This window comes from Psammomys obesus, unplaced genomic scaffold, assembly GCF_907164565.1.
Source record: "Psammomys obesus unplaced genomic scaffold, mPsaObe1.curated_primary_1811, whole genome shotgun sequence".
NCBI classification, from domain to species: Eukaryota; Metazoa; Chordata; class Mammalia; order Rodentia; family Muridae; genus Psammomys; species Psammomys obesus.
The window spans coordinates 15867424-15884187 of record NW_026596149.1 but is presented as its reverse complement, the minus strand read 5'-3'; the positions used below and the strand labels follow the sequence as shown (position 1 = coordinate 15884187).

General features: G+C 43.2%; 1 protein-coding gene across 4 annotated transcripts in view; it reads right to left on the bottom strand.

The window, feature by feature from the left end:
* Sfmbt2 (Scm like with four mbt domains 2) overlaps positions 1–16764 on the bottom strand; it is a 183418-nt gene that overhangs the window by 141463 nt on the left and 25191 nt on the right. For all 4 annotated transcript variants that reach the window (XM_055593892.1, XM_055593894.1, XM_055593893.1 and 1 more), the window contains exons 3-4: positions 10835–10929; positions 8424–8664 (exon numbers count right to left, since the gene is read on the bottom strand). In XM_055593892.1, coding sequence (XP_055449867.1) covers positions 8424–8664; positions 10835–10929 — 336 coding nt within the window. The remainder of the gene's footprint in view (positions 1–8423; positions 8665–10834; positions 10930–16764) is intronic.

Genomic DNA, 16764 nt, shown 5'->3' with positions numbered 1-16764 from the left:
GGGAGGGAGGGAGGAAGGAAAGAAAGAAAGAAAGAAAGAAAGAAAGAAAGAAAGAAAGAAAGAAAGAAAGAAAGAAAGAAAGAAAGAAAGAAAGCTTGGCATGATGCTATGTGCCTATAATGGCACTAGGGAGACGAGTCAGGCAGATCCCTGGGGCTCACTGACCAGCCAGCCTAGACAAAATCAACTATCCTCAAGCTTATGAGAGACCCTGTCTCAAAAATCAAGGTGGCTCTTGGCTGAAAAATGACCCTAAAGACTAACATCTGGCCTCCACCCTGACATTCACATATATGCAGGGTATGCCGGAACATATGTACACGATATATTTTCTTCTACCTCTTACTGAAGAGGTAAGATTGATTTTTCACTGTGCAAGACAATGAGAAAGGGAGAATGGCACATAGTGACTGTCAAGAGAGAATGCAAACACCAAACGGGAATTCATAAGAGAAAAGATTAGCTGAGCCCTGTGACCGATGACTGTGACCCCAGCACTCAGAAGACTGAGTCAGGAGGAAGATAAGACTTAAACGATTGTATGGAAAACAACAGTTGTCCCTTGGTGCACAAAAGGGACTGAAGCTGGGACTAAGCTCAGTCCTCACGTAAAATCATGTGGAATTTACACACAGCCTACATATCTGCTTTACAGTCATCTCTATATTACCTATAACACATAATGCAATGTAAAGACCTGTAAGTAGATGCTACAGCATACTGTTTAGGAAACAATAACACTCCGTACCTCTTCAGAGCAGGTGAATTCTTGTTTTAATATTTTCGATCTGTGTGACTGAATCTGCAGATTCGAAATCCACAGGGAGCAGGCTGTATTCACTGTTTACTCAAAACGTTTCTGCTTCACATAAGGACCCATCACAACTGCCTCCACTCCTTGGGTCTCTGTTGTTTTTCCTTCCAGAAGATAAAACAAAACTCCAGTTCCTATTTCAAAGTCCTTTCATAAATCTAATCTGGCACACTTCTTTGAATTCTTATATCTGAGACCTTATTTTTATTTTGAGATAAGGTCTCAAGTAGCCCAGGCTGACCTCAGACTTGTCATGTAGCTAAGGATGGCCTTAAACTCCTGGTCTTCCTGCTTCCACCACCTTCCTAAGTGTTGGGATTACAAGTACGTGCCACCACGCCAGGTTAAGCAGCACATTTTTGAGCTGAGGGAAACCTTGAGATTGATGATCCAACAGGTTACGTGGCAATACTGAGCTCTGATGCTCTTCATGTTTGACAGACCTGAGGTCACAGGCACTGAGATTGCACAAAGACATCTGAAATTCTCTTCCTTCCATGCCTGATGATCAGGCACACAGAAAAAGCACCTAAGACTCATCAGGCGGGGTTGGGGACTTAGCTCAGTGGTAGAGCGCTTGCCTAACCAATGCAAGGCCCTGGGTTCCGTCCTCAGCAATGGAAAAAAAAAGGAAGATTCAGGAAACAAATCACCCATCTAGAGAGGTTGTTGCTGAAAGTAACTGCTGCTCTATAGACTATAGACTCAATTGTCCATATGTCTTTATATTTTTTTTCCAGAGGGCCTAAAGATTTAAGTTTTTAATGATGCTATTTGAAAATGATTTATTAGGTCAAAACATACAGGCACATACACACGTGTGCAGACACAAAGAGTGAGAGCCACACACACATACGTGTGTGTGTGTGTGTGTGTGTGTGTGTGTGTGTGTGTGTGTGTGTGTTTCCTGATTGTTCAAAAGCCAACTTTATTCTGGTCTACGCCATGATCTATGTCTACACATTGGCTCTGCACCTGCTCAAAAAGGCTTCAAATTCATGTGATGTTCTACTGAGTGCTCACACAGAAGAATTATTTGTTTTCTTGCCTGCATTTCCTTTCTTTCACACACCATCCTGAAAAGCTGGCTTTGGGGCCAGGCATGTTGGCACCCGCCCACAATCTCAACACTTAGGAGGTTGAGGCAGGAAGATTGCCACAAATTCAAGGCCAACATGATCTTCATAGTGAGATCCAGACGAGCATATGCCTGAGAGTAAGCCTCTATGTTGAGAAAATAAGAAAAATGACTTTGAATAAAGGATTTTAAAAAAATACAACTATGATCGATTTCTTTCCTGTCATATTTATCAAATGTACTCTATCATTGTTTTATCCTTTTACATCAAATTATCTAATAGTTAATGAGTGCCCCTCTGCTTCTCTCAACTTCAAATGTTCAACTAGAGAAAAGACTGACCTAGCCAGGCATGGTAGAAAAAAATCTGTAATTCTAGCACTCACGAGGCTGGTGCAGGAGGACTGTGGCCTTGAGACCATAATTCATTACTAATTTTTGTTAATAAACAAGATATCCAAAGAAAAAAAAGTGGTCAAGTCCCAGTAATATTAATAAAATTTCATCTTAAAGTTTTAAAAACGAGTATCCTCTGGCTGGTTAAATGCTTCCCAGAGTTTGGATCTCCAGAACCTATGTAAATATCATGTGACCATGGCAACCCTGCCTGCTCACTCCAGGGAGCAGAGACAGGGCATCCCTAGGCAGCAGCCATATTCAGAAGCTCTGGGTGTGAGTGAGAGAGCCAGCCTCGCTGAGTAAGGCAGAAGTACGATGGACAGTGATTCCCAATCCCACCTCCAGACCTCCATATAACCAGGCACAAACACGGACGCACATCTGCTCATTTGTGTGCTTACACATATGAGCACCAAACACTGCACGCGCGCGCGCGCACACACACACACACACACACACACACAACTAAAAATGAACAGACTCATAAAACATCAAATACTTTCATGGTCATGGTTACATAATGGCTGTGGACAGGTGGGTCCTTGTGTCAGGGATTTTTAGTTATGGGTCCTACCTGGCAGCAACTCTTCCTTTACAGTCAACTAGAGTCCTCACCATGCTAGAGAACTTGGCAGATCTACCCACATAACATAAGGCTATCTTCACACTTTCTCCTCACACTTCATGAATAAACATTCCTTTATTCAAATAAGTTATATATATATATATGTATGTATGTATATATGTATATAGATACACATATATATATATACATATATATTTTTTAAACTAACTCCGGTAATGGTGATTCCGCTTTGAAATGGTAAATACAGTCATTCTGGTGAGCCTGCAGGCTTTTGCAATTCAAATTACAGAAATTTTAATAATGGCGAAAATAAAAATTAGTGGCAGAATCCTAAGGCACTGTAATTCCAGCACTCTTATTGCAGCAGTCGAAAGCACACACAAATATTTGCCTGTTTAGAAGCCGGGAGCTTTTATTGTCCTGCATCTTCGCACATATTCACCTGCAATCTCACACAGGAGCATCCTTCAAAGAACTCAATAGGCACCATTCAGAGCATCAGAGCGCCAAAGCTCCCGGGCCCCTGACATTAAGAGGGAATGCTGCTACTTCTGAATACATAACAATGAAAACAGTCATTGGATTAAATGATTTCCGTACATTATCACCATAAACAATAATTATTTGGCAGCTGCCCTTTGCGAGCGTGGTGCACACTTATGAATAAATCAAGCCTTATTGATTTACTAAGCCAAAACGCTTTCCATTTTGCTCGGCTAATAGGAGCTCTAATCCCTTGCTGCACTTAGTGAGGTTTTAATGTAGTATGTCTCTTAATACTTTTAATATGAAAGATTAGCGCTGGTTAGCCCCAGAGCAAAAATACTGCACTCTCAACAGCCAATTGGCCACTGAACTCAGTTGTGTCTGAGCATGTCTTTGTTAATGGCATTCTCTGACTGCTGATGGGAATCACTTCGTAACGACATAAACTGGGAACGCTGACGTGCTTGCTTTCCTTCCTCCTAACATTTACCATATTTATGAAGACCTACGTTAACTCAAAGATAAAGTTTAAATAGTGAGGCAGGAAAACATAGTACAATAACGAGGTCTTCGTGCCCTGCCAAACCGGCATAGTAAAACAATAAAATCTGTGCTTGAGAACATAGCTCAGTTGATACAGTGCTTCCTTACCATGCACAAAGCCCTGGCTTCAGTCACTAGCGCCCCATAAAAACCCTGTAGCAAACAATCAATCAACCAAATTGCTTTTTTTTTCTTGATGCAGTGACTGCAAAAGGTAGGAGACAACTTCAGATAACCCAAAGATCTTGAACTCAGAAACTTCAGCCCGAGGAGAGACCTCGCTTATCTCGTTTAACTCCTCTCACATACAAGAAGCTGTTCATTAAGGGACATCCTACCCAGGCAATCACAGTCATGTTTTATCCTAGACAACATGTTACAGTTGTCAGTTTTTAATTGTTAACTTGCCACAACCTAGAATGGTCTAAGGAAAGTGTCTCAGTTGAGGAACTGTCTAGATCAGGTTGGTCTGAAAACAAGTGGTTGGCCAACTACCTTGACATTAACTGGGACAGGTAGGAAGACCCACCAGAAATGTAGGTGGCACCATTTCACTTGATGGACCCTGGCTTGGGTAGGAGTATCGGAAGTGGGCAAGGACGCATTAATTCTCTTACTGCTCTTGACAGTGTGTGTGATGGTTCAAGTTCCTACCTTGACTTCCCCATCATTAGGGCCTATAGCCTGGAATTGTGAACCAAATAAACCCTTTCTTCTCTAAGTTGCTTTTGCTATACTATTTCATCACAGCAATAGAAATAAAACTAGAACATGTGCCATGTTGTCCAACAGGGACACAGCCACTTCATTCCCGTCCTTTTCAGAGACTCCTCGGCCAACATGCGTGGGCCCTAATTCTAAAACAAACTCCACATCTCATGCATAAACTAGAAAAACAAGCAGCCACACTTTCTTACTTTTCTCCTTTAATTGAGATCAGAAAAGCCGGAAGATAGGACCAGCTAACTCCCTGAGATTACATTACAGAAGCCCTCATTTCGAAGATGGAACTGCCAGGGCGGGTTGAGGGGACTCACCCACTGAAGTAAGTTAATGGCGATGCTCGTGAGAACTCTAGTCCAATGGCAGTCTCCCTTTCTTTACCCTGATTCCTGGGATTTGTAAGAAGCCTAGGCTGGGCTTAAGTGAGAGCTCAGTTAGCAAAGTGCTTGCTTTGCAAGCTCAACAACATAAACCAGATCTCCAGAAGCCAGGCTCGGTGGCATGAGCTTGTAATCCCAGCACTGGTGAGGCAGAGAAAAGCTGATCTACAGGGCTCCCTGGACAGCCATCCTAGCCTAATTAAAGAGATCAAGGCCAATTAGTAAGAAAAAACAACAAAGTGGATAGAGCTGAGGGAAAGACAGACAAGCTTGTTCTTTGGTCTACAGACACGTACGCACACATGCACGCACGCACAAACAAGCATCCCCTCGCCAGGGAGCCTCTCAGACAGAAACATTAGGGTCACGGGTTGCTATTTAACATTTTTCAATGCCTTTTAAATCCAACCACAACAAAGATAAAGATCGTCAGGCACAGTTGCAGTGTTTATAGTATTAGCTCACTAAGAAAACCATACAACAAAAAATCCCCATTCAAAACACAGATCCCCTAGTCCCTGTAGGACAACCACTGCCTCTGGTTATGAAGCAATAATTATCCCTCCCCACAGAAATCAATAAAAGCTCTTGCCCCATGAACTTGCTATTTCCTGACTTTGTTCTCTGAACCAAAGATTCCCAAGTCCTATTGATTACATAGTAAATTTTTTTTAAGTTCTTTACAAGTCGGCACTGAAGAAATCCTCAAGCTAACATCACTAGCTATTGTTTGAAAAGACTTCTCATCTTTCCGTCACAGTAATGGTCACCCCTTTTCTACGGTTTTCTCATTTTTCATTTTCATCTTGTCATTTTAAGGGCATCTTTGTCTTGGCTAATAGCAGAGTCTGCAGGATACAAATTTGATGGTGTTTCTGAGACTTTGACAACTGCCATATTTTTCTTCCAGGCGAGAGAAGGGAGCCGATGACTCGAATGTGCCTTGTCTCTCCAGGGACAGCTGGGACCACCCCAAATGATCCTAGGAGCTCTTAGAGTTCTACCACCACCGGAACTCTGTATGGGTCACAGAACAGACCCTGGAAAGTTGGGAGAGCAGGGCAAAATGCCACAGTCGCTAAAGGTGCCTGCTGCCCAAACCAGGACCTAGGCAGGAGAGAGCTGATGCGTGTGCGCTGTCCTCTGACACACACAAGCACGTGCATATGTGCACTTCCACACACTCGCTCACATACACACATACATAAAATTTTAAAATCTGATTTTTTTCAAAGAAGATTGAGGGCTCTAGGAGATAAGAATGCGGTACAACTTAAGGGTGATAAAAACACCCAGACCTTGATAGTGACACTGTTTGCACAACCTTGTAAGATAAAAAGTCACTGAACGTAGAGAGATGACTTTTCTAATTCGTGAATTATGTTTTAAAATTGTACAGGGCTTTGGGCGCAGCTCAGTAGTTGCGTGCTTGCTAGTATTCTCAAAGTCCTTACAACACTAATTCATTAATTACGTTACATTAAATGGATGCATACAGTTGAGATGGGAGCACACTAAGGTCCCAATAGCCTTGTTTGTGAGCATAGATTAGTTCTGACCTCAGGGACCAATGAGAGAAGAGGAGGAGGAAGAAGACAAGTAGTTCCAGGCATAGGCAGGAACAGACACAGAGATCTAAAAGGATGCCCCCTCTCTCTTTCTCCTGAGACAATGAGGGGTCATGATGTCAACTAAGGCCAAGGCAATGGATTCAACCCTGACAAATGTCACATAAAGGCAATTCCTGAGCTTCAGCCAATTTTATGACCCCTTTTTAGCAAGCCATCAATTATGAATAACAAAGAGAAGAAGTAAAAGCCACAGACTATTCTTCCCCAATCAGAAATATATACCAGAGGTCGGGGGAGAAACAAAGAGGAGAAGACAGGGGAGGGAAAGGGAGGGGAGAAGAGAAAAAGAGAGGTAAGGAGAGGAGAAGAGAGAAAGAGAAGGGAGAGGGAGAGAGGGGGGATCAGGGAGAAGGACAGTCAGACAGAAAAGGAGACGGGAGAGAGTGGAAAAGAGATTACTCCAGAAGAAGGGCAAAGGGCTGGGTACAGAGATCATTGAATACCCTTGGGAGACAACAGTAGAGCACAGAGGCACATTACTGATGCTGTAATCATGCAATAAGACAGAGATCAGAGTCAAATACTTGGTTGAACTAAGTTCTCACAGACCCATAGGAACTTCTTCAATGCCTTCTTCTTCAGCAGGAGCCCCAAATTACAGCGCTTCAGGAGGGTGAACCTGATAATACGTAACTGTGAAGATGTCCTGTGCCTTGGAGGAGGTTAACGGGTCTCACTAAGTGTTGGTATCATCTCCTTCCCATCAGGGCCACAAAAGTACTCCCAGACATTGTTGGATGTCTCCAGAGGGAGGGAGACCTGCCGTAATAGGGAACCATTGTTTGTGTCAACTAAGAACTGCTTTGTCAGTTCTCATCAGTTTAGCTTTCTTCATGTTTCATAACCTCAGTATCCCCAAAGCAAGGAAGATCCAAAACTAAGAGCACGGTTAAGAACATCGCTCAGTTGGTAATGTTTGCCAGGTATGCCGGAAGTCATGGGTTCAGTCCCCAGCGTTGCACATACAGGGTGTGGTTGTAAATGTCTGTAATCCTGGCACTGAGAAACAGAGGCAGGAGGATCAGAAGTTCAAGGTCATCGTTCTGGGCTATATAAGACCTTGTCAAAAAGCAAGGGCTGGAAAAGAAATGTAAGCGAACAGCAAACATGGAAAAGAAGCCCGTTTAAGGGAACCAGAGAAGTGGCTCAGCGGTTAGGAGCACGTACTGTTACAGTAAAAAATCACAAGAGCCAGTTCCCAGCACCCAGGTCAGGTGGCTCACAACCCAACCTCCTGTAACTCGAGCTCCAGGGGATCCAATGCCCTCTCCTGGACTCCTGAATTAACATGCACTCAGCTACACACAGAAGCACACACAGACACATAATTAAAAATAAATTAATTGTTAAAAGTCTCTAAAATGGCAGAAAAGTAAAAGAAATACATCTAATCCCCAAAGAGAATACTCACTCATTCTCTCATTGTCTGTCTGTCTGTCTCTCTCTCTCTCACTCTCTCTCTCTTTCACTCTCTCTCTCCTCCAGCTTACCTTCCTCTCCTACCATCCAAAGACAACCTGTGAACTGGTCTTGACCCCTTTTTCTTCCCGTGCAACGGAACTGGCTGAAGACCGATTCCATTTCTGATAAACAAAACTCTACCCACAAGCCACCCCGCAGCATCCTGTAGATAATAAAGCCCCAGGTGTCTGAAAGAACCGAGAAACCTTTGCACCAAATCCACTCAGGGCTTTCCAGAAGATTCTCTCTGCCCCTGCAAGCAAAGAAAGACATCCCAAAGAACAACCTCTCGGCGGTCAGAGTCTTCGCTATGTGTGCTCACCATTCGGGGGCATCAACACCTTGTTGTTCTGTGTGCACCACCCCACAGGGTGCAGATCCGCTGTGATCACATCACACCAGAAGTCAGCCCTTCGGTCCTCCCCATAACCACAGTAGCGCAGAAGCAGCAGCTGTCCGCAGGTGGTGATGATCGTGGCCACCCAGTAAGTGTCTGGGTTGTTCTTGTTGGCCACCTCCAACTTCATTCCTGGCTGGAAGTTACTCTGAATGCTGATTTCCACCTTGAGACATCAGAAACACAGGGAAACCATGATCAGACTCACCAGGTGCCTCAAAGAGAATTTAAGAAGTACTTAAGCGCAGAGCATTTAAAACAATATTTCTGCTGCCTTAAAATAGGCATGTATTTAAGGCAAGTATAACATGAGCCTCTAAATCTTCTAGAAGCTGCATGCGAAAGAAAGATAAAATGAAATTTGAGAGCAAGTTTTATTTTGCCCGTTAAACCCAACAGTTTGTCATCTCAGTAAGAAACTACTACTATGGAGAAACGAATGAGCCGGGAATGATGGTTCACACCTGTAATCCCAGCACCTAGACATTAAGGCACAAATCCTAAATTTAGGTCAACCTGAGATACACAACTAGGCCCTGTCTCAAAACACCAAGGGGTACAAAAAATAAATATGGGCTGAAAGTGTCATTCAGTTGGTTCAGTGTTTGCATGCAGGAAGTCCTGGGGTTTGACCCTAGCACTGCACCATTAAAAAATAATAATAATAATAAATAAGTAAATAAAGCAGGCAGGTGGAGGCAGAAGGATCAGACATTCAAGGTCATCCTTGGCTACACGTAAGTTTGAGATTAGCTGAGGCTACATGAGACCCGGTATTTAAAAGAAAGGAAAAGGAAAAAACAAAAAACAAAAACAAAAGAAAAAAAAAAAAAAAACAAGAGCTAGTGTTTTTAAAGAAAGGCTCCCAAGATCTTCAGTTCAATGAAGAACATTTCTCAATTGGAGTTACAAACTCTTCCGTGTAACTCAATTGTTCTGTGTTCCACAAGCTACCACCAGAACAACAACAACAAAAAATAACAGAAACAGCATTCCAAAGCCAAAGTATATGAGGTCCACCATAAGAGGGCTCTCATGGGACCATGATTCCTGTGAAACTGCAGCTACTTTTTCTGAAAATCTTGCACACAGGTCTGGGGACAGCCTACATCTAGAAGGGCAGACGCCCGCATCATCCTTCAGGAATACAGGTGTCCTGAAAGGCGATTGCCTGTTCATCAGAGCCCTCACTATAAGGTGACATCCACTTCATCTGGAAAGGAGGTGATAGATGTAATGGAGGAGACCCCTTTCTGAAGACATGAGCTCAGTGCACACTACATCAGACAGAGGGCTAGCATCCAGAGTCTATAAAGAAGTCACAAAATTAAATACCAACAAACCAAGTAATCCAGTTAAAAAATGGGGTACAGGGCTAAACAAAGAATTCTCAGCAAAGGAACATCGAATGACAGAGAAGCACTTAAAGAAATGTTCAAAACGACCCTGAGATTCCATCTTATACCATAAGAATGGCTAAGATCAAAAACTCAAGTGACAACACATGCTGGAGATGATGTGGAGAAAGGGGAATCCTCATCCATTGCTGGTGGGAATGTAAACTAGTACAACCACTTTGGAAATCAATCTGGTGCTTTCTCAGACAATAAGGAATAGTATTTACTCAAGATCCAGCTATACCACTCCTAGGCATATATCCAAAATATACAACAAGGACATTTGCTCAACCATGTTTGTAGCAGCTTTATTTGTAATAGCCAGAACCTGGAAACAACCCAGATGCCCCTCAACCAAGGAATGGATACAGAAATTGAGGTACATTTACACAATGGAATACTACCCAGCAATTAAAAACATGAAAAAAAGTAACTTTTTTAAAACAAAATCTCATATAACTCAGGCTAGCCTCAAGATCTCTGTAAAGCCTGAGATTAAGCTGCTAATCCTCCTGCCTCTACCTTCCTTCCCTGTGCTGAAATTATACAGATTCACAACACCCAGTTTTTGGCAATGCTGGGGGTCAAATCTAGTTTCATGCATGCTAGAAAAGCACTCTATCAATTGTGCTGCATCCCCAGCCCCAATATTGCCTCATTATAAAATATACACAATCATTAGCAATCATTAATGACTGCTAAGAAGTCATTAATGTAACACCTTGCCTAACTCACTGGGTTTTTTTTGTTTTGTTTTGTTTTGTTTTTTTAGAATCATGCTGTGGCCTATTTCATGTGCAGCTATCTGTGAAAACCAAACTCCCCCCATCTTGCCTTCTTCCTGTAAAAATCTGAGCTGAATTTCCCCTTCTCTTCTGACTGGTTTCTCTTCCTTCCCCTCCCTCAAGCAGGCCAGAATGGATGAGGTACTCAACGTACATGCCTGAAGGATGAGTGTGGAGCGGCCCTGGTGCCCGTCTCTTCCAAATAGTCTCCCCAGCTAAAGCCGTTCTCCTCCAGGCTGGATCCTTCCTCTGTGGAAACAAAACAAAGCAAGACTATCAAAACTAGGGCAAAGCATGTGTAGAGACAAGCACTGATTCAGTGGCTTTAGAGGGTGTGGTCTAACTCTCTGAAGAGCTCCAATTGCTGCTGCAGACATATTGAGTTTAAAAAAAAAAAAAAAGCTAGGGGGGGTGAGGAATGATGGCTCCTTTGTTAAATTGCTTGCTGTCCAAGGATGAGGAGCTGAGTTCAGATATCAGAGCCCACATAAAAATTCATACTGGGTAACACACACATGTATGTAATCAAAGGGAGGCAGAGACAGGAGGATCCCTGGAGCTCACTATCCATTCAGTCTAGCTGAATCAGTGAGCTCCAGATTCAATTAAAAAAAGAGAGAGAAAAAAATGGATAATGATTGAGGAAGATACCAAGCATTGATGTAATGCTTACAGGGAGACAGAGACAGAGAGCCAAGAAGAGACAATGTTTTGATACCCTGTCAAAATTAAAAGTGACATTTGTGCTTTCAGTCAAATGAATAAGAGTTGTCTTAAAGCTAACTAGGTGACATTCACAGATCAGCCTAACACGGGCCATGGCAGACATCTCAATTTGGGAAGGCTAGAAGACATGGAAAGGGACAACACTTCAAGCACCAAGTGTATGCCAAGATACACACGGGCACCAAACTACCTACTCAGAGGCTGGAGACTGAAAATAACTGATTTTTATAGGACAGTGACTGATTTTTATAGAGACCAATTTTTATAGAACAGTGACTTCAGTAACATTTTAAGAAAAAAACAAATTGGCCTGGAAGGAGGGCTCAGTACTTCAGAGTGCTTGCTGCTCCTGCAGAGGGCCTGAGTTTTATTCTCAGTACCCACATCAGACAACTCAGAAACACCTGTAATTCCAGCTCCAAGGGACCCATGCCCTCTTCTGGCCTCCACAAACACTTGCATGCACATAATAACAGGCAGAAACATACATACACATAAACAAATAAATAGGAGTGCAGAAAGATCGATTGAGTAACCTGAGGCCTCCCAGCAAGTTATCGACAAAATGGACCAGCTGCCTGACACCCCTAATGTGATCCCTGGAGACATGCCCACACCCATACAGGACCCCGTCTCCTGCCACAAAAGAAGTCTCAGAGCCTCTCACACCAACAGAGGCCAACAGAATGTGTGCTTCTCAAATCACAAATCACAAGGGAAAGGAAAGCAGCAACCAGGTGAGCACAACAGCTCTCAAGACAGCAACTCTTCCTCGGGATAAGGAAGATGGCTTAGCATGCAAAGAAGCTTGCTGCCAAAGATGGAGGCCAGAGCTCAGTCCCTGGAATCCACATGAGAAAGGAAAGCAGAATCCTGCACGCTGTTTCTCTGACTTCCTAAAGTACATCCATATACGAAAGAATGAACGAGAGAGAGAAAGAAAGAAAGGAAGAAAGAAAAAGAGGGAAAGAAAAAAAAGAAAGAAAGAGAGAGAAAGCAAGCAAGAGAGAGAGAGAGAGAAAAAGAAAGAAAGAAAGAAAGAAAGAAAGAAAGAAAGAAAGAAAGAAAGAAAGAAAGAAAGAAAGAAAGGTGGGAAGGAGGGAAGAAAGGAAGGCTGGAAGGGAGGAAGGGAGGAAAGAAGGAAGGAGGAAGGAAGGAAGCCATAAGTATTCTAAATTTAAATAGTTGTACATAGCTGGGATTTGAAAGGCAATTGCCAAAACATTATATAACCGAGAAGCATCAAATAATACACTTTAAGACAAAGGCAGCAGAAATGTCACGTTATAGCCTAAACAGCAAGAGCTAAGCAGCCTGAGACAGTTACTTGGCTTTGACTGTAGCTGGAATACTAAGGAGGCACATCCAGGTGCCTGGAAAGGAGATTTTCGATTGGTTTTACTGAGGAGGGGCACCTCACCCTCAGTGTGGATGGCACTATTCACGGACTGGGGTCTTAGCCTGAATAAAAAGGAGAACGTAAGCAGCACACCAGCATCTGCCTCTCTCTGCTTCCTGACTGGGGCACAGTGCAAGCCATCATCTCAAGGGCCTGCCACCATGACAGAATGCACAGTCAGACTATAACCAAAAAATAAACCTTCCCTTGCTTAACTCGTTCTTGTCCAGCATATTTGCCACAGCAACTGGAAAAAGTAGTATGTGTCTATGCGTGTGATGTTAAGCCAATGTTAAGCACTTACGAGGAATGCTTCAGATGTTTCAGTTCTCTTGTCTTAAGAAAAATGCTCAAAGGATGATGACCTGTGACCCATGCATCTTTCACAACCAAGAGCTGATTCCACTGGCAAAGAGAAAATGCCATCTTCTGACATATGGTCCTGACTCAGGTGGGCCAGAGAGATTAAGAATAGAAGGCTCGCAGAAGGAAAAGGTACCCTTTCTTCTACTAATGATTTTTCAATTATTGGAAAGAAAAGCTATTTACTCTATACAGTCCAAGAAATGAATAGAAAATGGCATTATATTTTACAGTCAGAAAATGCTAGATTACTTTTTAAGACAAGTTCTCACTAACTTACTGTGTAGCCTGACCAGGACTTAAATGTGTGGTCCCCCTGCCTCAGTATCCCCAGAAGTTGGGGTGGTATACTCCTGCATCCCCAGGTCCAGCTAAAGGAAGCACATGGAAAACAATGACCTTAAATGCTGCCTTCAAAATCGAGGTTCTCTGAGCTGCCTCTCAAGTGTATGCCAGTAAAGACACTTAAAGGCAAAAATAAAGAGAACACAGACACGCCTCTCAAAATTTTCTAGGTCCTAAGCCCCAGCCTAAGCAAGGAAGATACAGGACTTGGAGCATTGAAGACACAGAAGCAAACAAAGAGAACACAGTAGTTCTGGCCTACAGAAACACTTCATCAAAGTAAGTCACGCACCTACCAAGAGTCACATTAAATAACACGAAAACTGTAGGTCTAACACCGGTAACTCCAGCCATGCCGTTGGAACAACAAAGCTGTATACAAAACCTAAGTTTACTCATAACACAGCCTGTTAAAATCTGCCACCTACAGCCTCTCCTTGAGCCCGTGTGCCCAAACAGTTGACTCTGTAAAGGCACGCTCAATGAGCAATAGGTAAACACACGCAATGTTTATGAGGCGAGATCTCATAAAGCCAGAGAAAATATTTACAGCTGATCCATAAACCTCTTAAACCCACAAACATTCTATCAAGGAAACTCTGACAACTCCACCACCATAAATGAACTAGTGGGAGGCATTTCCCCATGATGTCATGAAAACCCACTATGAAAAGCTACTATGAACATTTCACACCTTACAAAGAAAACAGGCACAGTCATTAAAACAGCAATTCGATTTTGTTTTGTTTTAACAAAAAGCTATCTGTGGGACCAGAATAATCCAGAATAAACATAAAGAGAATGTCTTATAAAAAGCTGGAGCACAAGTGACTTTGAATAAAAATATAATAAACAAGTAGCCCATACATCTTTTTCTTAGTAAAATCTGGGAATCAGCTCACTTTACAATCTGAAAGAAACCTGGCTTCAGAAGGCTGGATATTAAAGCCTGTGTGTGAAGGCCACAATACAGAGCTCCGCGAACTGGCAGATTCTCCATGAGCATTACGCAGAAGACAATCTCTCACATGCTGGGCAATTTTTTAAATGTGGAAACAGATAGGAAGAAGGCTTTAAATCATCTTTAGACACTGGTAGCCCCTCCTATCACCAGGAGAAGAAAACAAGGCAACTGTGAACAGCAGCCCAAACAACTCAGAGAGGAATTACAGCTGCCAGTCCAGGCTGGACCTGAGCACACAATTGCCTGAAGTTCAGAGCATGTGGGGTGGGGGGCGGGGGTGGGGTCTGTATGTGGTTGTACAAATACTGACCCTCTCAAAATGAAGAGTAAGCGCTGAATTTTTCTGAGAGTGTTGACCCATGTTCTCCCAAATAAGAGGCTTGCTTCTCCTCATCATACATTTCTAGTGAGAGCCAAGCATGCCACTAGGGTGGCTGAGGCAGGAGAACTATTTTGTTCAAGTCTAGCCCATGCAAGCCACAGTCACACAAGGAGTCCTAGCTTATAGACAGGTAGACACACACACACACACATATATATATATGTGTGTGTGTGTGTGTACGCATATATATATAGAGAGAGGGGGGAGAGATTTAATATATATTTAATATAATATAATATATATATATCTACACATTCTTCATGTGTGCACATGTGTAAGTGTGTTCATGTATGTGAGTATGTCTGTGACTGTGTGTGTCAACTGTCACCTATCAGGAGCTGTCCGCCTTGTTTTTAAGACAGGATCTCTCAATAGCTCACCAATTAGGATAGTCCTGCTGGTCCGAAAACCTGAGGATCTCGCATCTCTGCCTCCCTAGCACTCAGGTTATAAGCATACAGGCTTTTTTCACATGGGTTCTGGGGATTGAACTCAGGCCCCCAAGCATTAAAGTCAAGAACTTTACTGACTGAGCCACCTCTCTGGCCTTTGTTTGTTTGTTACTTATTATTTGGAAGACTCAAGTCCACAGGCTCAGCTTTCTTCTTTCTCCTCAGAGGCTGGCCTTGACTACATGCACAATACCACAGGCTCCACTGGGAACTTACATTGATATGGCCTGCACAAACCATGTCATGGAGCCTGTTTACAGTAGCCCACATTATTCTGCTAGCTCTCATTCTGGCTGAAGACACTAGAAATCCAGCCATGGAATTTCGGTGGGCTTCATTCCTGCATGCCTCAGGGCCAGGTGCTCTGCCTGCTGTGGAGACCTGAGCTCCCTCAGCTCTTTGTCTGTACTTAGTTCAGGCACACACTTTCTTTCTTTCCGGGAAGGAAGTGCTCTTTTATCTTATTTCAAAAACAGGACTCACATTTGAGTTCCTGATCCCAGCTAAGATTTGAGCTTTCCCGAGGAAAAACCAAAAGTAATAGAAAAAGGAAAAAACTACCAGGGAGACTGAGTTTCATCACAACTGGGATGGATCTCATTGAACAATCATCCTTGCAAGGAGTTAAATCAGCTGCAGGCACAGGGTGGGCAGAAATAAGCAGCGAAGGGAACCACCCTGAAGCCACCAGACTAGTTTTCTGTCCCTGGATCATCAAGCAGGATGGTTTTCTCAGGAGAAGACAGAGACCCACTTGTGTTCTCTCTCTCCTCTCTCCCTTCTCACCCCACCTCTCCCTCTGTACGTGGGGTCTCACACATCTCACACAAGCTAGGCAACTGTTCTACCAATGTGCCATACATCCCCCACCCTATTTACACATTTTTTTTGAGACAAGGTCTTAGCAAGTTCCCAGGGTAATCTTGTACTCGGGAACCCCGGCTAGCTTCAAGCCCACAATCCCCCCTGTCTCAACCTCCCAAGTAGTTAGGATTATGGACCTCCACGGCAGGCCCTGGCAGATACAAATTCATAAGTGTTGTCATTTGCTAAGGAGGTGCCGTCATATGTCATGTAATAGAGGAAAAAGGAACAAGAGAAAAGAAGAAAAGGGAATCAGTCTAGTGTAGGGAGGAGGGGGCCAGGAATCATGGTGACTTCAATGTGCCAACTTCAGTACCTGAGGCATAACCCTGTTTCCAACGCACCACCCAAGAAACTTCACCTTGGCATCCAGTTTCCTTATCTTTAAGATGAGAACTGAAAGGGCATCTGATTTACTGGGCATTGAGGACTAAGCCAACTGATATGTGGGGGACTCTAAAGTGTGATGCTCATCAATAGAAATCGTGTTTGCATGCCTATGAGCCCTAATTCACAAGTCCAATTAGAATCCACTGACGTACATCAAATATGACTTATTTTGCACATCCAGAAATCTCATCTGGAAAGG